This window comes from Budorcas taxicolor, chromosome 14, assembly GCF_023091745.1.
Source record: "Budorcas taxicolor isolate Tak-1 chromosome 14, Takin1.1, whole genome shotgun sequence".
Classification (NCBI taxonomy): Eukaryota; Metazoa; Chordata; class Mammalia; order Artiodactyla; family Bovidae; genus Budorcas; species Budorcas taxicolor.
In genome coordinates, this window is record NC_068923.1 from 77,743,160 (window position 1) to 77,765,134 (window position 21,975).

General features: G+C 38.1%; 1 protein-coding gene across 1 annotated transcript in view; it reads right to left on the reverse strand.

Moving 5' to 3' along the window:
• The window catches only part of VPS13B (vacuolar protein sorting 13 homolog B), a 775,227-nt gene that overhangs the window by 214,643 nt on the left and 538,609 nt on the right, over positions 1-21,975 (reverse strand). Inside the window, exon 33 of the mRNA XM_052651420.1 lies at positions 16,092-16,779. Coding sequence (XP_052507380.1) covers positions 16,092-16,779 — 688 coding nt within the window. The remainder of the gene's footprint in view (positions 1-16,091; positions 16,780-21,975) is intronic.

The following is a 21,975-nucleotide window of genomic DNA, read 5'->3' on the forward strand; positions in this document are numbered from 1 at the left end:
CCAGGGATCAAACTGGGATCTCCCACATTGCAAGCAGATTCTTTACCATCTGAGCCACCTGGGAAGCCCTGGAGGTACATAGATCTGGATATAAATCCTGACTCCTTAAACTGGGTAAATTTAATTTTAACTTCCCTGAGTCTCCAATTGTTTTCAAAATGGGGATAGTAAACTAAATTATGGGGCTGTTGAGAATATTATATAGATAATATATGTACTGTGGTTTGTATGGACATGTTATGGTAGATGTTCAATAACAGTCACTATTTTGTTTCTTAAACACAAACTCTAAACAAAATAAGAGTATATGTGTGGTATATCTTTCAAATATCATTCTTTTTAGTTTTTTTTTTAAATTTTGAAAAATCTTTACTGCTTATATAAAATAAGAAGAATATAACGTAAAAGGTAAAAAAATAGTGGAAATTATACTCAATTATGGGCTTCCCCTGTGGCTCAGATGGTAAAGAATCCGTCTGCAATGCTGGAGACTCAGGTTCGATCTCTGGGTCAGGAAGATTCCCTGGGGAAGGGAACGGCAACACACTCCAGTTTTCTTGCCTGGAGAATACCATAGACAGAGAAGCCTGGCGGGCTACAGTTCATGGGACAGCAAAGAGTCAGACACGACTGAGCGACTGTCACTTCACTTCACATGCCCAATTTTAACCTTAAAAGCTACTAAACTTCTTAATATTTAACTTTTCAAATAATAATTATTGAAGTCTGAAATATGAGTCAACATATTTTACTTCCATATAAAATAATCTTTGCTAAGGAGAAATTATAGACCTGACAATTTCTTTGCATTTTGGTTCTGATAGTTATCAAAATTGTATTCTCAGCTCCTTTCTCATCCTTTAGAAATGCTTGGCCTACAAGTGAGTCAAGGATATGGAATTTGCAAGCCAAAGTTGATTCCTTTTTGTTTTTTAAACTAGAGGTTAGAGACTCCTTTTACAAAGGTGGCTGGGTATATCAACCTTATACAAAGGAGACTGAAATGACACTTTAAAATAATTTATAAGTAAATATAGTGAGTCCATAAGGATTTCAATTTCACAGGGCTTTATTTTTAAGGAAGAACAAGAAGAGTTCATAACTAGCCAGGGGAGGGAGGGTGGGAGGAAATACCTAAAGAGGACTCAGGGTAACTAACAGGCAAGGGCTTAGAGTCCCTGCTCTCCTTTCCTCTCTCTGGCTTTATCGAATACATGTTCCTAGATGGTTCTTTAATGGAATCCTTTTATTACCAGTCAAAAATACACAAAAGTTTCCCTTAACATAAAAAGAATAAAATGTCAAGGAAAGCATTTTGGGAGAATCTACTATATGTGATCAATTTGCCTCTATGTACGAAATTCATATGGTTAGAGCTCCCAAGGGCCTCCTTCAGAAGCCATGGTTATACTTAGTTTTGGTATGCTCAAAAATGATTGGAAGTGTAACTCCTTTCAACCAGTGATTACTATCAGAATAGTCACCTTCCAACCACTGGATATGCAAAAGGCAAAGCTATAGGTTTACTGAGTTGCTTATACTTTTTTATATTTATTTTTTGCTCCTTAGTTTAAAGGCTATCTTATTATTTTTCTTTTTTTAAATGTAGCCACAGAAGCAAATCTAGTCCACGAGGCTTCTACAATACCTGAAAACTAAATCATGAAGGAACCTAGATCCATAAAATACAGTAACAATTCAATGAAAAAAACAGCAAAATCAACCAAAAATTCAATTCTAAATTGCTATATAAATGGTCAGTGGCACCATTTCCTTGTCAATATTTAGGCATTTGACTAACTCTAACCATTTTTGACTAACTCTAAGCATTTTTTTCACCTCATAAGATGTGACAGGAAGGGGAAAAGGAGATTTCCAGGTTTGAAATTTCAAACCTGGAGCACATAGGAAGGAAAAGAAGAAAAAATTAAAATGGCTATTGGCGTATGTGATCACCAGGGTCTACCAGTTCTTATTTTTTGAACCAAACTTTCCATACCCTGAAAGCTCATTCTTTCCACTTAATGATGCTAATCAGCAGATAACATGTGAAACATCATCTCAATTAATTCCTTTAATTTTCTACACTGTTTCGTGTTGTGCTTGATCCATTTACTATTTTTTTGTTATTTTAATGTTGAATTCTAATGTTGGTGACTTCCTGGTGGCCCAGTGGTTAAGAATTTGCCTGCCAACGCAGGAGACACTGTTGGATCCCTGGTAGGGGAAGATTCCACATGCCTTGGGGCAACTAAGCCGCAACTACTGAGCCTGTACTCGAGTCCATGAGCTGCAACTACGGAAGCCCATGCACACTAGGGCTCATGGTCTGCAACAAGGGAAGCTACAATGAGAAGTCCGTGTACCACAATGAAAGAATAGCCTCTGCTTGCCACAGCTAAAAGAAGCTTGCAGGCAGCAATGAAGACCCAGAGCAGCCAAAAATAAATAAATTCTAATGTTGGTTTCAGACACTTTATATGACATCTGATTAAAATTCAGAGCAAGGACACAGAGGAAGCTGTTTAGTCAAAAAATGTAGTCATATAAATTCATGGAAGATCAAATTAATCTGAACTGCAAGCCTCAGCTCTGCTCTAAGTTTGGGTTCTGTAACACTGAAGGCAAATCCAGTGACTATAAATGATTCTTCTCATTTTTCCTTCTCTATGAATATATGCTGATGATTACAATTGGTGTTAAAAAGGGCCAGGACACTAATCTCTTTATCGTGTCCAAGAAGGAAAGTCTTATTACCATTAAGCCCTCCTTTCTAATGCTAATAACTACAGAAGTCCCAATTTATAGTTGATTATTTCATAGTTTCAAGGTATTTCACAAATATTATCTCATTTGGAGGTCAGACTAACCCATCAAACTACAAAAAACACATATTATTATAAAAGTATACCTTGTTTTATTGTGCTTTGTAGATATTGACTCTTTCAGAAATTGAAGGTTTGTGGCAACTCCCTCAAGCAAGTTGATTGGTGCCATTTTTCCAAAAGCATTATCTCATTTTGTGTCTTTGTGTCATCACATGTTGGTAAGTTTCCGATATTTCAACTTTTTTCATTATTATATTTGTTATGGTGATCTGTGATCAATGATCGTTGATGTTACTATTCTAATAGTAGAGCATGTGGGCTCAGCAATTGTATTAGGGCGCCACAAAACACGCCTATATAAGATAATGCAGTGTTGTATGTGTTCTGACTGTGCAACTGACTGGTCATTCCCCCATCTCTCTCTCTCTCTCCTCTGGCCCCCCTGTTCTCTGTGCTCAGCCACTACTATCATGTCCGCCTCTTTGTGACCCCATGGAGGTAGACTGCCAGGCTCCTCTGTCCACGAAGGAATATCTCAGGCAAGAACACTGGTGGTGGTGGTTTAGTCACTAAGTGGTGTCTGACTCTTGTGACCTCATGGACTGTAGCCCGCCAGGCTCCTCTGTCCATGGGATTTCCCAGGCAAGAACACTGGAGTGGATTGCCATTTCTTCCTCCAGGGGGTCTTCCTGACTCAGGGATCGAAACCGCATCTCATCTGTCTCATGCACTGCAGGTGGGTTCTTTTACCTGCTAAGCCATCGGAGAAGCCCCATTCCCTGAGATACAACAATACAGAAATTAGATCAATTAACAACCCTACAGTGGACTCTGAATATTCAAATGAAAGGAAGTGTTGTACATCTCTCGCTTTAAATCAAAAACTAGAAATGATACAGCTTAGGAAGGCACACTGAAAGCCCAGACACACCAAAAGCTTGGCTTCTTGGACCAGTTAGCCCAGTTGTGAATGCAAAGGAAAAGTTCTGGAGGGAAATTAAAAGTGCTACTTCAGTGAACATGTAAATAATAAGAAAATAAAACAGCTTTATTGCTGATAGGAGAAAGTTTTAGTGGTCTGGATAGATGATCAAACTAGTCACAACACTTTCTTAAGCCAAAGCCTAATCCAGAGAAAGGTCTTAATTCTCTTCAATTCTATATAGGCTGAAGGAGATAAGGAAGCTGCAGAGAAAACTGTGAAGCTAGCAGAGGTTAGTTCATGAGATTTAAAGAAAGAGGCCAACTCTGTAACATAAAAGTACAGGGTGAAGCAGCAAATGCTAATTCAGAAGCTGTAGCAAGTTATCTAGAAGATCTGATATCAAGACCCAGAAGCTAAGATAATTAATGAAGGTGGCTACACAAAACAACAGATTTTCAATGCAGTCAAAACAGCCTTATATTGGAAGAAGATGCCATCTAGGACTCTCATAGCTTAAGAGGAGAAGTCAATTCCTGGCTTTAAAGCTTCAAAGGCTGATTCTCTTTTTAGGGGTCAGTGCAGCTGGTGACTTGAAGCCAATGCTCATTTACCAATCTGAAAATTCTAGGGCCTTTAGGAATTAAGCTAAACCTACTCTGTCTGTGCTTTATAAATGGAACAAAACCTGGATGACAGCACATCTGTTTACAACATGGTTCCCTGGATATTTTAAGCCCACTGTTGAGATCTATTGCTTAGGGAAGAAAAGATTCCTTTCAAAACATTGACAATGCACCTGGTTACCCAGGAGTTCTGATGGAGATATTCAACAAGATCAATGTTGTTTTCATGTCTGCTAACACAACATCCATTCTGCAGCCCATAGATCAGGAGTAATTTCAACTTTCAAGCTTTACTATTAAAAAAATACATTTTGTGAAGCTATAACTGCCATAGATAGTGATTTCTCTGATGAATCTGGTAAAGTAAATTAAAACCTCCTGGGAAGGGTACACCATTCTAGATGCCATTGAGAACATTTGTGATTCGTGGGAAGAGGTCAAAATATCAACAATGAGAAGACGCTGATCCCAATTCTCATGAATGACTCTGAGGGGTTCAAGACTTCAGTGGAGAAAGTAACTGCAGATGTGGTGGAAACAGAAAGAGAACAAGAATTAGAAGGGAAGCCTGAACATGTGACTAAACTGATGCAATCTCATGATAAAGCTTTAACGGATGAGGGATTTTTTCTTATGGATGAGCAAAAAAGGAGATGCATGAAGATTGTTGAAATGACAACAAAGGGCTTAGAATATTACATAAACTTAGTTATAAGGTAGCGGCAGGTTTTGAGAGGATTAACTCCAGTTTTGGAAGAAGTTCTACATGGGTAAAATGCTATCAAGCAGCACTGCATGCTACGGAGAAATCACTCATGAAATGAAGAGTCAATCCACATGGCAAACTTGACTGTTATGTTATTTTAAGATGCTGCCACAGCGACCCAAACTTTCAGTAATCACCATCCTGAACAACAAAGAGGCAAGACACTATACCTGCAAGAAGATTAGGACTTACTGAAGGTTCTGATGATGGTTAGCATTTTTAGCAATGAAGTATTTTTAAAGTAAGGCATGTTCATTGTGTTTTAGATATATCACTATTGCACATGTAAGGGACTATACTATACAGTGTGAACATAATTTTTATATGCACTGGGAAACCAAAAAGTTGTGACTTGTTTTACTGCAATATTTGCTTTACTGCAGTGGTTCTAGAACCAAAGTCACAGTATCTCTGAGGTATTTCTGTACCTATCTTAGAGAAACGGAAATTAAAGCACCAAGAAGCTCAGTTATCTGCATGAAAGAGCTTTGGCATTAGAGCCCTGACTAAAAGTCTAAGCTTCTGATTTCCATCCCCAAACTCTTCACCATACATAAATCCTCCCACTGGCTGGGTCACTTCTTTACTTAACTTTCTCACTACAACTCTCCCTGAGTGACATACAAGAGTGCCTCCCATTTAAAAGACCAACTTACTTGTTGAGTCCTGTCAAAGCAATAATTTCATTTCACATTACTGGCCAGCGAAAAATTTTCCTAGCAGCTAAATTTTCAGATAAATGTTCAAGTTGTGATCGTTATGACATTAAAGTCACAGGTTAATTCTAAGCCTTTCCAGGGATATTAGCAACACTGTTAATTCTAAAGAGACATGTAATTCAAGCCTTCTCTTAAACTCACAAGAACTAAATGAAATCAAGATATGATTTATGAGGTGTTACAAGCCAGTTTATGATTTTCTAACTGTTGGTTTACTCAAATGTCTTTGGCACATTTTCTGCAGACCTACCCATGAAAAAGTACAAAGCCAATTATTATAACTGAAAATCTTCAAACTATACAATAGCTATAATTGAATTGAAATGATGGGAAGTTTTTTTTTTTGCCAGTTACAACCACTGTTTTAAAATCAGCTTAAAGATACTAGCTGTGATGAAAAAAGCAACAACAACCTTAACATTAACATCCACTGAGTTCTGTGCTACACATTTAGCTAAAAGCTTCATATATATCGTTTAATCTTTACAGCAACCCCAGGAGGTTGCTACCAGTAAAGATAAGGAACTGAAGTTTAGAGAGGTTAAATGACTTGCCCAAGGTTACACAGTTGTATGCAGTAGAGCTGGGATCAGAACTCAGAACTATTGGAGAAGGAAATGGCAACCCACTCCAGTGTTCTTGCCTGGAGAATCCCAGGGACAGGGGAGCCTAGTGGGCTACCGTCTATGGGGTTGCAGAGAGTCGGACATGACTGAAGCAACTTAGCAGCAGTATTAAATTGTATATATGTACTACAATGGAGATGCAGACATTGAGAACAGACATGGATATAGAGGGTGGGAGCAGGGGAAGGCGAGAGTGAGACAAATGGAGAGAGTAACATGGAAACATATACACTACCATAAGCAAAAAAGATCACCAGTGGGAATTTGCTATATGACTTAGAGAACTCAAACCAGGGTGCTATGATAACCGAGAGGGGATGGATGAGGTGGGAGGTGGGAGGGAGGTTCAAGAGGGAGGGGACATATGTATATCCATGGCTGATTCATGTTGGTGTATGACAGAACCAACACAATATTGTAAAGCAATTATCCTTCAATTAAAATTAAAAAAAGAAAAATATTTTAAAAATAAAATCACTAAAAAAAAACCAAAAAAACTCAGAACTAACTAACTCCAAATCTTGACTGCTTAATAAACTATCCCATGTCTGCCTCTTAACTGAACCTAAAGTCATATCTGTAATATTATAAAACCTTACACTGAAGAAAGGGCCCATTACTAGAGGTATTATGACATGAATTTTACACAAGAGTTGTGTTACTACCTGCTGGGTTTTACACAAGAGTTGTGTTATAACCTGCTTTTTCAGTAGGATAAGTTCTTTGTTGTTGTTTGGTCTCTAAGTTGTGTCCAACTCCTTGTGACATCCCTCAACTGTAGCCCACTAGGCTCCTCTGACCATGGGATTTCCTAGGCAAGAACACTTGGAGTGGGTTGCCATTTCTTCCTCCAGGGGATCTTTTTGACCAAGGGATCAAACCCATGTCTCCTGCTTGGCAGGCAGATTCTGAGCCACCTGGGAAGCCCCAAGATAAGTTCTAATCAACTGTAATTTCTGTATTTCAGTTTGGCTAATGCCTGAAAAATGATGTTAAGATAAAAAGGTTGCAAGAGGATGAAAGTAATGTTTTCAAACTACTTTGTTAGTTTCTAGCACCCATAAATGAGTAATAAGATCCTCGAATGACTGCATACTGAGGAAGTATAGTGGGGGTGGGGCAGGAATAGTGAAGTTCCCTCAGAATGGTTCAAGCTCTTCACAATTGACCAGATGGCAGAGTCATTTCTTCAAAAACAAACAAAAAGCCCCAAACAAGAAGAAAAATGACTTTTTGAGGCTGCCTTGGGCTGCATAGTCAAGATATGAGGCAATTTCCAATCTGGACTCCATTACCTTAAACAAAACAAATACCAACTTTTAAATATTTATAAACACAACTAATATGATTATGTTAAAACAACTACGTACATCTTTATTTAAATGAGAATTGCCAATAATACAGCTGCTACATGTAAAGGTGCTGGCAGAAGATCTCATTTCTGTTGGAGGTTGCTCTAAGTTACAGGGGCAAGGAGAAAGGCCATATTTTAATATTTTAAAAAGAAACCTGTTGACTCATAGATGTACTATCTACTTGGACTAGATGGGCAATCATTCGTAGATTATTAGTACCAATATCTAGAAAAGAAATTTAAGTTGATAATTTATACTTCAAATAATTTTCCGTTTTTTAAAAATTATGGAGAATAACACAAAACACTATATGTATACTTTCAGGTATAACTGGCATAATTTAAAACCTGGCAGACTACAGTCCATAGGGTTGAAAGAGATGGACATGACTGAGGCGACTTAGCATGCATGCTACTCAAGATCACTAAATTACGCAGAATGGGGATTATATTTTATTAACGACATGTTCAAAATCATAAGCAATTATCATCACTCTTATTTCACTTCAGTTTTCTCAAACAAATGCAGATATAGGTATACATGTAGATTCCATTTTATTCTGGCTGGCATCTCATATATAATTAGGTTTTTAAATATATGTGCATAAAGTATATATGACACACATATATGTGTATATATATAGCCACATCTGCTGAGAAGGCAGACTGACATAAGGAACAATGAGTTTTACAGCATTTCCTCTTTTAACTTGATTTTATAATATATGAAAGAATATCCCTAAGAAACATATTGAAAGAACACTACTACCACCCTTTGAGTATTGGGGTATGTTCTTTGCTTAATGGTGACATGGGCAGGATCAAGTTAATGCTGACAACTCCCTGGGAGCAGTTATTATTCACTACAATATATTTAACTGATCTGTGCTCATAGATGTAAAGATATTAAAGTATCACTTTTAGAGGAAATCCTGTATTAAGTTTCTTAGAAAACCATGCCTCTGCTAATGGACCAGAAAATATTTTCATTATCTTAAAATTGCAGGATTTCTGGTGCCAGCCAAAACTGGAATACGCTTACTACAGTCCAATCCCCATGCTGCTTAAATTAACTCAAGAAAAAGGACAAAACACAAATACCTGACAACTCTGAAAAGTAAACAAGAACAATACAGACGGGGGAGGGGAGTTAAATTTGCAGATATGATCCTACGGTGGTGAATCTTCCATTTGTTTTCCATCTTTTTCCTTATGACTCTGATTTGAGAGTGAGTTCTAAGTTGTGGTGCACAGTGATGGCAAGAACAGCCAAAAGTCCAACAGAAACCTCATCTGGCAGATAAGGCCCATGTGGTTTTCAAGACTGATGGGGAAACCAGCTGCTTTTTCTTTTTCTCTCTTCTGGTTTTCACCCCTAGGGTAGGGTGCATGTGTGTGAGTGTGTGAAGTAGTGCAGTGGCTGTGCTACGATGGCAGTGACACTTATGGAGGTACTATGTTTCATGAGATACAGGTAAACATGCTGAAATGAATGGAAATACAAAGGTTCTCAGAAGTGAAGAAGAAACTATAAAAAACAATCAAATGGAAATATTACAACAGAAAAGTCCAATAGAAATTATTTAATATGAAGAACAGAGAGGGGGGAAAAGATGAACCATGAATGGAGTCTCAGGAATCTGAAGAATAATATAAAAAAGTTTAACCGTGGAGTCCTAAAAGAAGAGGAGAAAGATTGGTACAGAAAGAAATAATAGCTAAAAAGTTCCTAAATTTAATTTTTCAATATTTATAGAGTCAAGAAACTCAGAGAACCTCAAACAGGATAAATTTAAAGAAATCTAGACCAGAAACATCACATAATAAATCTCAGGAAATCAAAGGTAAACAAAAAAAAATCTTAAAGACAGCTAGAGAAAACCAACACACTACATTTATGGAAGCAAGGGTTGGAATTATCATGCATTTCTCATAAGAAAGCAGAGAGGATAGAAGACAGTGGAACAATAATCTCTGAAGTACAGAAAGAAATATCAATCTAGAATTCTATATCCAGCAAAAATATCCTTCAGGAATGAGCGGAAACAAATACTCCCAGATGACAGAAACTCAGAGAATTTGTTACTAGTAGGTCTGCTCTCAAAGAAACGCTAAAGAAGTTCTTAATGTTGAAGGAAAATGCACCAGAGAAAAACTCAGAACTTTAGGAAAGAAGGAAGATCTCTGGACATGGTAAATACCTGGGAAATATTTATAAAATATACTAGTTTTTCCTCTTTAGTTCTTTAAAGTATGTAAGATTACTGACACAAAGGTCAAAATCATATCTGGTAGAATTTTCAGTAGGTGCGAAAGTAATATATATGATAACTATAACATAAATGGGGAAGAGGAAAGGGACCTGTATGATTATGAGGTTTCTATATTTTCTTGAAGTGATAAAATATTACTACTAAATAGACTGTGAAAGATTAAGTATGAAAAGATGTTAACTCCTTGGATGAAAAACTATTACAAAACTAGACAGTGTATTAAAAAGCAGAGACATCACTTTGCTAGCAAAGGTCTGTATAGTCAAAGCTATGGTTTTTCCAGTAGTCACGTACAGATATGAGAGTTGGACAGATATAAAGAAAGCTGAGCACTGAAGAATTGATACTTTTGAACTGCGGTGCTGGAAAAGACTCTTGAGAGTCCCTTGGACAGTAAGGAGATCAAACCAGTCAATCCTCAAAGAATCAACCCTGAATATTCATTGGAAAGGCTGCTGCTGAAGCTGAAGCTCCAATACTTCGGCCACCTGATGCAAAGTCTGATTCACTGTAAAAGACTCTGATGCTGGGAAGGATTGAGGGCAGGAGGAGGGGGATACAGAGGATGAGAAGGTTGGATGGCATCATCAACTCAATGGACATGAGTTTGAGCAAATTCCAGGATATAGTAAAGGACAGGGAAGCCTGGCAAGCTGCAGTCAATGGGGTCACAAAGAGTTAGAGACGACTTAAGACACTGAAAATCGAGCAAAAGACTGACTGTGAAAGATGCAGTATGTACACTGGAAACCTCAGAGCAACCACAAACATTACAAAGAAACACAGACAAGAAGCGGGCAGGTAAATTAATCAGAATACTAAAAATGATTCTGAATTGTAGCTAGAGAGAAACCTTGGTGTTGTTTTTGTTTAAGTCACTCAGTTGTGGTATCCCGCTCTTTTGTGAGCCCATAGACTGTAGCCTGCCAGGCTCCTCTGTCCATGCAATGTCCCAGGCAAGAATACTGGAGTGGGTTACTATTTCCTTCTCCAGGGGATCTTCCTGATCCAGCGATCCAACCTGCATCTCCTGCATTGCTGGGTGGATTGTTTACCACTGACCCACCAGGGAAACTCAGAGAAAAATCTACTACTATGAAAAAAAAAATGAGTACTCTTATTTCATTCCTCAAAATTCAAGCAGTTTTCATTAAATCACCCCATTCAAATGATACTAAGCTTTCCTTGGGGCTTCCCAAGATCATGGGGGCTTTTCTTGGGGCTTCCCAAGTCAATGATCAAGTGACTCATCATTTTTATGACCCTACTGAATAAGAGAAACAAAATCTGAGAGGATCAGGGCCTACAGGTCTCCTGTATATGAATTTTGGTAACATTCTTATTGGTTCCCTCATTAATTAATGAACTAAGTAAAATCTCTGACATCTTCATTTTATATTTATATAAGAATTATGACTTTTTGAAAAATTATCCTCTGAACATGATATGTTATTAAAGAGTGAAACAAAATTCTTTGTTTACTTTAAATTCTATATGATTTCCATACAAAGGAACATTAGCACATGTAACAATGGTTTATGACTTTCACATAAAACAGTAAACAATTACAAGTTGTTGTGTTATAAATTTTAAAAAATCAAATGTTTTTGTCTTCCTAAAGAAGAAAACACATTATATCCATAACAACTTCTGGCATTTCTGAAATGCTAAAATTGGGCAATCACTGAAATTCATATATATGCTAAAATTGCTAAGGGCTGGCTGCCACTTGAGTTACCTTATTAAAAAGGATTAATTTTAGTATTGAGAGAAAGCATGAACACTACAGAAAGACATATTACTTCTTTAATTTTTAACTTATGATGCTTTTAACTTTTCTTTGACCTAATTTCTTAGAAAGTTACCTGGTGACACCCTTTTTTGTCCCTCCAATTAAGACACTGTAAATAGTCCTTCACGTCAGAATCCAGGAATGCAAATGGTCACCTTTACCTTACTGCTTCTCTTCCCTATGAATGTTAATGCTATGGTTATTCATATTTTCTCTGTTTTCTTACCCACATGGTTACTATTTCAAGGCTTCAAAAGAATCCTGGACATGGAACATTGCTTTCTTCAGGATAAAAAAGTGCTACATGAAGTGTTTCTGGATAGCTAAATTGGTAATGGGACTTGGATAGCTCATTCAAGTGGACCAATTTAAAACAGAAATTCCTCACATCAGTTTTTGAAAAATAACTTCATTAATATTTTAAAAATTTATGTATTTAAGTATTGAATAAACTAATGAATGGCTCACTAAAATATCAAATATGCATATAAATATGCATCTTTAAAACAAATTGAAATATACTGTAATCTGATACAGTAGTGGCTTACAGATGTCAACTCTCTAAGGCCAAAGCTAGTTTAAATATTTTTAGAAAGGTAAGTGTACGGAGATGAATTCCAAATTACAGAATGAGAAAACTCTACACCTGGAATGAACCTTGTTGGTATCTATTATAATCATTACGTTTTCTACAAAAGGAAGCAGAAACCCAAAGAAGTGAAATGCTTGGCTAAGATCACTCTGCTAATAAATAGCAGGGCCAATTAAATTCCAGGCTTTCTACTTTGTAATTTCCTTCTCCAGGGGATCTTCCCGGCCGTGGGATCAATCCCAGGTCTCCGGATTCTTTACCAATGAGCCACCTGGGAATCCCAGTAATCTTTGTACTATTAATAACTAAAACAGTAGCAGCAAACATTTGTGAGTTTGTGAAGGTGCAGTACTTGCATAGCCTGTTAGGGGAAGCACACTGAAACCACCCACCCTGGCCAGGCACCATAGTAACCATTTGCATGAGTTGTTTTATGACAGGAGATCCTGATAAGGAATATGGAACTAATAAGCCACCACCAACCAGAAGAACTCAGGAAAGGTTGAAAGGAGACACTGGTGGTCTGTGCACTTCCCAGAATCCCTCTCACTAGCACCCATCTTTGGTGAGCGATGCACTCGCCACCAAGAAAGACTGAATTAGAATGACTGGCCAAAGACCACCTGGAAACTAATCCCATCACCATAAAACCCGAGACTGCGAGCCACATGGCAGAGCAGTTCTCCTGGGTTCCCTTACCCTACTGCTCTCCTTTCCCAGTAAAATCTCTTGCTTTGTCAGCACATGTGTCTCCTCGGACAATTCATTTCCGAGCGTTAGACAAGAGCCCAGTTTTGGGCCCTGGAAGGGGCCCCTTCCTTCAACACTTTCACTAATGATCTCTTTTCAATTTCATAATCGCCCTATGAGATGGATGGGTACACGTCTCCTAAGTGAGAGTTAGAATTTCAGCTCAGGTTGTCATAGTACCAAGAGAGGCTGTACTCTGTAGTCACGTGGACACATATATACAAATTCACCAGTTAAAACAAAGAAAAGGAACCATTTGCATGGTCTGGAGGACAATGGAGGTTGACTGAAAACTGAGATTCATATTTTTCTCTCCACTCTAAGGATCCATACAGGTTGAGAGACCAGACTCAGAAAGTCCAGAAAATCTTGGTTTTGTATTTTAGCTCTGTTTGTCATCTTGGAGAAGTGATTTCTCCAAACTTCAGTTTCTTTACATATAAGATGGGAACATATTTCCCATAGAGCTGTTAGGAGGATTAAATGAGATAATGCATTTAAAGCAGTTATTACAATGCCTGGCACAGACTGAGTACACAATAATTGCTAGTCATTTTTTTTAGCTGTTAAATTTAACTACTTGTTTCTGACAAATGTCACTAAATTCATTTTAAGGAAATATGATGACTTATATTGATGACTCTATTTGGACAGTGTAAATGTCCAAGGAGATGCTTTTTGTGTAAAGCAAGGTATCCACAAGAATATTATGTAAAGAAGGCTCCTTAGGAGGTAGTAAGACGTTTCCTCCCACACATAAATCCCCTATACTCAATCTGGTATATAACCTTCTAAACTTCGTCTGCTGAAACTGGGTTCCACATTGGTCTAGCACAAGAAAGTTTTTTTTAAAAGATAATTTATCATTTCAAGCTAGGAACCTATTATAATTCCAGTGTATACCTTTACTATGATAACTCAGCTGAACTCAGTTATCAATATTTTTTAGCAGAAGCTGCTGAAGCCACCCACCCATAGAGCAACTGCAGATGAAAGCCGTTAGGGAGGGATGTGGAAAGAACTTTTGTTCTCCCAGTCGTACATCTAGTTTTTGTTAATGCTAAGCAGATATCCAAACAGGTATCAGGTCTATAGGCATGAGTCCTTGAATAATATAACATAAACTACCTCAGCACTTCTCTCATCTCCATTGAACAGAAGTAGCCATTATATTACAGGTGCTCAGTAAACGAAAGCATGTTTGAAGAAGGGAGGCAGTGGTTACTGATAAATGTTTAACGCTGGCTCTCAGAGTAGGAGAGCTGATTAACAGCATTTGCCAATATCTGTTTTGTAAATACTCTCACTATGGTGATTTAAACTAGCAGTGGTTTAACAACTGTCTTTCAAAGTTCCTAAAAATTTAACAATTAGCTCTTCTGAGCCAGTATGATCCAGCACAAGCACTAATGGAGAGATGGCTAGCAAGCAGTCTAAAAGGTAACCCTAGGCTATTCCTCCGTAGCAACTGGTCAGTTACCACTTTCTAAAGTCAAGGACTTGAACTATTCCTCAGCAAGAGCCCAGGGCTCCTCTGACTTATTTCCTGGGACTCCTATCTACTCCTCAGGAGCCTGCTGTACAAAACGACTCTCCTTAGCGCCAAGAACGAACCAGCCTGACTTCCAGAATGGACAAATAATCCAAATGCCTTACTGCTGATGTTCATCTGATAGATGGGACCACCTGAGAACAATAAAATGCCTAAGTTATACCTGAGCTTGTGAGGGCCCTCTTCCAATACCAGATCTTAGATGATCCCGCTACCCTTTCTAGGAAGTGTTTCCTGACAAATCTCTAATTCTGCATTGCTGCTAAGTCGCTTCAGTCTTGTTTGACTCTGTGCAACCCCAGAGATGGCAGCCCACCAGGCTCTGCCGTCCCTGGAATTCTCCAGGCAAAAACACTGGAGTGGGTTGCCATTTCCTTCTCCAATGCACGAAAGTGAAAAGTGAAAGTGAAGTTGCTCAGTTGTGTCCGACTCTTCACGACCCCATGGACTGCAGCCCACCAGGCTCCTCCGTCCACGGGATTTTCCAGGCAAGAGTACTGGAGTGGGGTGCCAGTGCCTTCTCCGAATTCTGCATTAACTCTGGGAGAAGGTCTCTGTACCTGGTCTGGCCCTGTTTTCATTAGCTCTTATTACTTAACAGCACATATGTCTTAAATCTGAATCCCTGATCACTTTCCTAGTCTCAACATGCAACAAGCTTCAGACGTTCAATGTAATTATTATAATAATATATGGTGCTCTCTGGTTTTAGGCAAGCCTGGATGGGGCAACAAGAAGCAGTTGGCCAACACCCACTAGTAAATATGCTTGTTGTAGATGTGTAAAATTGTTGTCATCTTACTTTGCTAATAAACCTTCTCAAATACATTTAATATCAAGCTGTTACAGCAAGATGATTATGGCAAAAGAATACCAAAACAATAAACTTCATTTTCTAAAGTTTTTCTTTTTTTAACCTTAGCAGCACTGACATGGAAAGCAAACCTAAGGGCCATTAATACGAAAAAAAACCCCACTTTGCTTCTTAATTATTGGAAATTGTTAAGCATTTCAATAGCCCAGAAAGAGCCCCTGTTTTATTCAGCTCCTGGAAAAAAAATTCAGAGGCACGGTGAGAACACCAAGGCTAAATCCTGTTACTTTTCAAACATTTACTTAAACGTGATTTAGCTGTGGGACATGAACTTTACGTATTTACATATTTGGTAGAGAAAAGAAGTTTTGTCTGGTTTGCCAGCTGTTTCCTGTTTGATCAACCTTAAAACTTTGGGAATAAAAGTTAATATGTACTAGTGGTTATTAGCACCCTAGTAAATGTGAAGGCTCTTACCTGTACATTTGTAATCAGAGGCAACCCCTTTAAGCACAGCATCGAAAATGGATATTTCCACTCGTTGCTTCCTGTGGTGACAGCTCAGAAGCAAAGAAGGCTGGGATACAATAAAGTACAAGAAAGGTTCTAGTCGTAAGTCACCGGTTCCTCTTCTTCCAGGCTGCCGAACGATAGTTATGCCGAGGGCTTGTCTAGCAGATGACCTCGTGGATGCATGCAGACTTTCGAGAGAGATGACCCCTATTTTTTTCCCTGAAGGAAAAGATATGTTGCTGCTTAAGAGATCTTCTGCTGTTACCATGGAAATACATGCCTGGCTGGGCTTTGCGACATCTGAATCGACTTCTGGCAGGTTTAATGAACTCTTGCCTGTTTTTTCATTATCCTTTTGTTCTTGCGATTTCGATTTGGGTAAGGCTGTACAGGAATAGGTCATTAGTGAGATTCTACTTGCAGTAATAAATATGTCAAAAGGAATAAAATTTAGATTTTTTACAATTGACGACTGGCGTGAGGGACGGGCAATGCGGTGCTGACTGGCACCACTGTGCTGCTCTATCTGTACTATTCTGATTTTAACGCTGTCACTGCCGATTCCACTGTCCTGGGCACCACTGTACCGAGATGAGCTATCAGCCACGCTTCCATCATATGTATCCATTTTTTTCTGTTCTTGCTTAGCGATCTGCAAGGAAAAACGATAAAAAATTTTAAACTAATTATATTCCAAGTGTTACTATGTAAATGTTATAGAAACACTAAAACTGGGTCTAGTATAATAGTAATCATAAAAATAAAGTAGGTACCCTTTCAAGAAATTATGCATATTAGAATGCCAAGACAATCTTTGAGAGAAACATCACATGTGCATTTCAATCATTAAAAGATACTTTTCAGGGGAATTCTCTGGCAGGCCAGTGGTCAGAACTTGGTGCTTTCACTGCCAAAGGTGAGGGGGTGAGGGTTCAACCCCTGGTTGGGGAGCTAAGATCCCAACAGCCACGTGGCTCAGCCGAAAGAAAAAATAAATAAAAGAAAATATACTTTTCAATGTCAGACTTTACTTTCTTTGGACTAACACAAATAGTATGTGTTTACATATAATGCCTCAGTTAGTATCCTTTATGGTGATTTTCCAAGTAGCACATTAAACTGTTTTCAAATTATGATTACTATTGGTTGAAATTAATTTTAGGCAGGAGTAGATTATACTGTTTACTCTATCACTGTAAAACTGATTTACAGGATTTTGGATAGTAGGAGAGGGAAAAGTCAGTAGTCCTAAATTATGAAAGACAAAGAAAAGTAAACTAAAATAAATGTGTGCCATTCAAAATGATGTTTATTTTCCTTTACTACAATAGGACTTGAAACAAGGATAAATGTAAGTGATCAAGCAAAATGTAGTAATTAAAACCTTTGAATGTTGATTTTTCCTTTGTGCACTAAATGTATCCGTACTTTCTCAAATACTTCCACCAACAACTGCCTACGTAGAGAACAAAAAGCAACGTGGTGGGAGCAGCAGTTATGACTATTTTGTCAGCACAACTGCAAGACCTCCAGTTTGATTCTTGGTTCCCTTTCTTAGCCCCCCAACCATTAATTAGTTTCTAATACACTATTGAGTCCTAGATACTCACTTGCTTTTTCACTGAATTAATTCAGATTCATTAAAGAACTCATTAAAGAACTCGGGCTTCCCTGGTGGCTCAGCTGGTAAAGAATCCACCTGCAATGCGGGAGACCTGGGTTTGATCCCTGGGTTGGGAAAATCCCCTGGAGAGGAAATGGCAACCCACTCCAGTATTCCGGCCTGGAGAATTCCATGGATCGTATAGCCCATGGGGTTACAAAGAGCTGGACACGACTGAGTGACTTTCACTCATAACGGAAGAACTCATGGAAAATCTGAGAGAAAAACAAAATCCTCCCAATTCCCTTCTTACTACCAGATGCTTTACTGTCTGAGCCACCAGGGAAGTCTTTTTTACTGGAGTGGGTAGCCTTTCCCTTCCCCAGGGGATCTTCCCAACCCAGGGATCTAACCCAGATCTCCTGCATTGCAGGTGGATTCTTTACCAGCTGAGCAACAAGGGAAGCCCCTTCTTACTACCAAACACAACCAATGGCAATCTTTTAGTGTATTTCCTTTTGTCTTTTTTCCCTACTTGTGCGTAGGTTCTCCTCACCCCTACCCTGCAGGGTTATAATAATACTGCAGAGACAAATTGGTAATAAAAATTTTTAACATATTAATATACTCTACATAAATGTCATTTTTTAAAAGCTGCATAATGTTTCATTCAGTGTTAGGAGCACTTTGTTCAACTATTCCCATATAGCTGGACAATTAGGTATTCAAGTTTTGCCAACAAACATCTATGACAAACATCTAAATAAGATTTTCTTAAGACAGGATCCTAGAAGTAGAATTACTAGGTAAATGGTATGAAAAAGTTTAAGGTTATCAAATATTGCCAGCACCTTTCCAAAAAGGGTGTACTAATCTGTATTCCCCTTTCACTTTCATGCATTGGAGAAGGAAATGGCAACCCACTCCAGTATTCTTGCCTGGAGAATCCCAGGGACGGGGGAGCCTGGTGGGCTGCCGTCTATGGGATTGCACAGAGTTGGACACGACTTAAGTGACTTAGCAGCAATCTGTATTCCCATCAGCAGTGAAAAAACATTCCCCACGGTACTGGCTAATGAGCTTCATTTTGTAGGCTCTTCCTTAATTTGGTCAATCACTTTTCCACATTTTAAGTTGCTTGTGAAAATGTTAAAGGACAGTTAATTCAAGACAATGATGTAACAGTCATTAAAATTTTTCAAATAATTTTTTTGTTAATTTATTTTAATTTTGTGGAGAAGGGCACAATGTTATAAAAAAATATAGTATTTTAAACAAAAATAGCTAATCCCTTTTCTCTGAAGACACCCCGTTCTTTCAAACCCTTCTCTGTATACCATGCTGCTTCCCTGCCTGGAGCCCCTTCTGAAACTGCTGTAGCACGCCAACACTTAGCTCTCCATGAAGACTCAGAACAATGACACCTGTCTGGGAGTTGCGCTTTTAATTCTTTTCCTTCTTGGTGTTCCTAGTACTTAATTCATACTTATATTTTTGTTGCTGTTCAGTCGCTCAGTTGTGTCTGACTCTTTGCAACCCCATGGACTGCAGCACACCAGGTTTCCCATTCCTTCACTTTAGGATTTATTATTTTCTACTAGATCTTTTATTTTCTACTAGAATATTCTAGAGTAGCCTAGAATATTCTGTGGTGGCAGATTCAGATAGTGTTAAAACAATCTAAAGGTCTTGGAGTCAGACAGAAGCAGGGTTAAGTGCAACACTTTCTGATTGTGTGCTATTGGATAAATTACAATCCTCTTTAAGGCTACATAATCTCATCTGTAAAATGGGAATAATAAACCCCATTTCAAGGGGTTAGCATAAGGATTCAATGAATTAATGTACCTAGAGAGGTCAGTGCGTTGCCTGGCATACAGCAAATACCCACTAATGGGCAGCTGCTGAAGGACTGCTAGAAGGCCTGTGCCGTACTGTTTCGTTTCTATCACCAAAGACTATCTCATCAGTGACTAGCACACTGAAGAGAGGATCCATAAAAGTTCGATGAGATGTCAGTTTCTGATACAATATTAAATGAAAAAAAAAAAAACTGCCCTGCAGACAAGAAATATTTAATTGTTAATATGTAAATATATGTGTACACTGTACTCTTTAAGGTCTGTCCAGATATATTCATGAACTTTCCTTACTGGCATCCTCCATACTGTGTGCTGGTCACACTTCAAGTAGTCCTCTGTCTCTAACAGATGCTCGTCCTCACACTGGGGACGCTAATACCCAACCGACAAAGTTGCTGCAGGATCATGAGCTAATGTACTGACCACATGTAGTAGGCATTCAATAAAGGGTAAGTTAAAAAAAAGAAGTCACCTTCCTTATGAAGACTTTCTCAACCTTTCTAGATGGTGCTTGCATTTTTAGCTTCTGTGCTTTCATAACAAACTAACATTTTCATAGCACTTTTCAAACACTGGTTTGTCTCAGAGATTGGGAGCAATGGAAGATAAGAAATCAGATACCACTAAGTATGTTTACTAGGGCTTTCCAGGTGGCTCAGTGGGTAAAGAATCTGCCTGCAATGCAAGAGATGCAGGCAGACACAGGTTCAATCCCCAGGTTGGGAAGATCCTCTGGAGGAGGACATGGCAACCTGCTCCAGTATTTCTTGCCCGGAAAATTCCATGAACAGAGGAGCTTGGTAGGCTACAGTCCATGGGGTCTTAAAGAGTCAGACATGACTGACCACGCACACACCATACCACGCCAAACACTGGCAGCATATTACATATGTTTTGTTTACTAACTGTTACAACCCTTTAAGGGGGTACTGTTATCCCATTTTACAGCTGAGGACACTGAGGCTGAAAGAGATTAATCAATAGGTCCAAGGTCAGACAGCTAGTAGGCAATGAGGAGAGAACACCATTAGTATTTGTAGCATACACCACATTGCTTTAAACAATGTTAAAGTTCAAGAAGTGTGTGCTGACCAAACAAATTAATGAACATATTTAATTTTAAAATTCAGTAAAATAAAAATATGACAATTATCAAAGGGATAATTAAATTGGAAAGATTTTAGTTACTTATTATAAGAATTTCAAATATACCTCCAAATCTAGTATGAGCTAGGAATTCTCAAATAATATGTGAAAAGATAATAAAATCATTTACATAAGCAATCTAGGATCTACTGTGCAAACTATATCTGTGTAGCATAACTGTAAAAAATCCTCTAAGTTGCACAAGAAACTCAAATCAAGAACTCAACTGTTTTTATTCTCTCAATCAGGAAAGGCAATCATAATCAACTACATGAGTCTATACCTTCTATGCACAGAGCCTTATATTTTCTTCTCCTGATGTACAGATTTGCATTTAAAAATCTAGCTTCTCTTTCTTTAAAGTGTTCCCTATCAATGTTAACATGATAAACAAGCCACTTACAGGTAAAGGTAAATAAATGTAGTGTCCAGCCCTATTACCTGTTGAGATTGCCACGTTAGGCTCTAGCGAATGTCAACTGGCATGATCTTGCAATATACATAACCAGCAAGGGCAGGATGGCAGCTATCTGCTCAGGTCACACGGGTTAGTGAACAGAAGTCAGATGGTAACTAATTCTAGTCACTACTGAGCAGAATGGAATTTGAACCAATGACCCAGAGATGAAAGACTCTGACTCTCATTGGAAGGGAAAAAAAAGTACAACTTTCCCAGTATTAGAAGACTAAATTCTTAAAAATGGGTTAAAAGCCAAGATTTCCTTCATTTGTCTGTTTCCGCACTATTATGTAGAACTGAAATAAATAAGCTGATGATTTTGAGACATATTTAAAAATCCATAGGTTTGTCACCAGTCCACTACAGATTTATCTATTATATTGAAGACCATCTGGCCTATCAAGGAAGTTTTACAATTAATTATGTGTGCTCAGCTCGAAACTTAGGCATCAATTTACTATTCCTTTGTGGAGAAAGAAAAGTTCACAATGTAATAACTCTGAAAATAACTTTTCCTTTATTATTGTCCAAGGGGAGTAATAATTTAAGTTGTCAAAAATAGCAATATGTGCTTGCTGTTAGTGAGGGCAGCAGAAAACATGTATCTCTGGGCAGTGCTATTACATCAGCTCTCCCACTCTTTACCTAACTCATTTAAAATGAACAATAAAAGTTTTCTTTAATTAGCTACTGGTGTGCATTAACATGATCATGATTAAACCATAAAAACCAACTGTACATTACTCTGGTCCCCTCTTCCATATGTTTTGAATTATT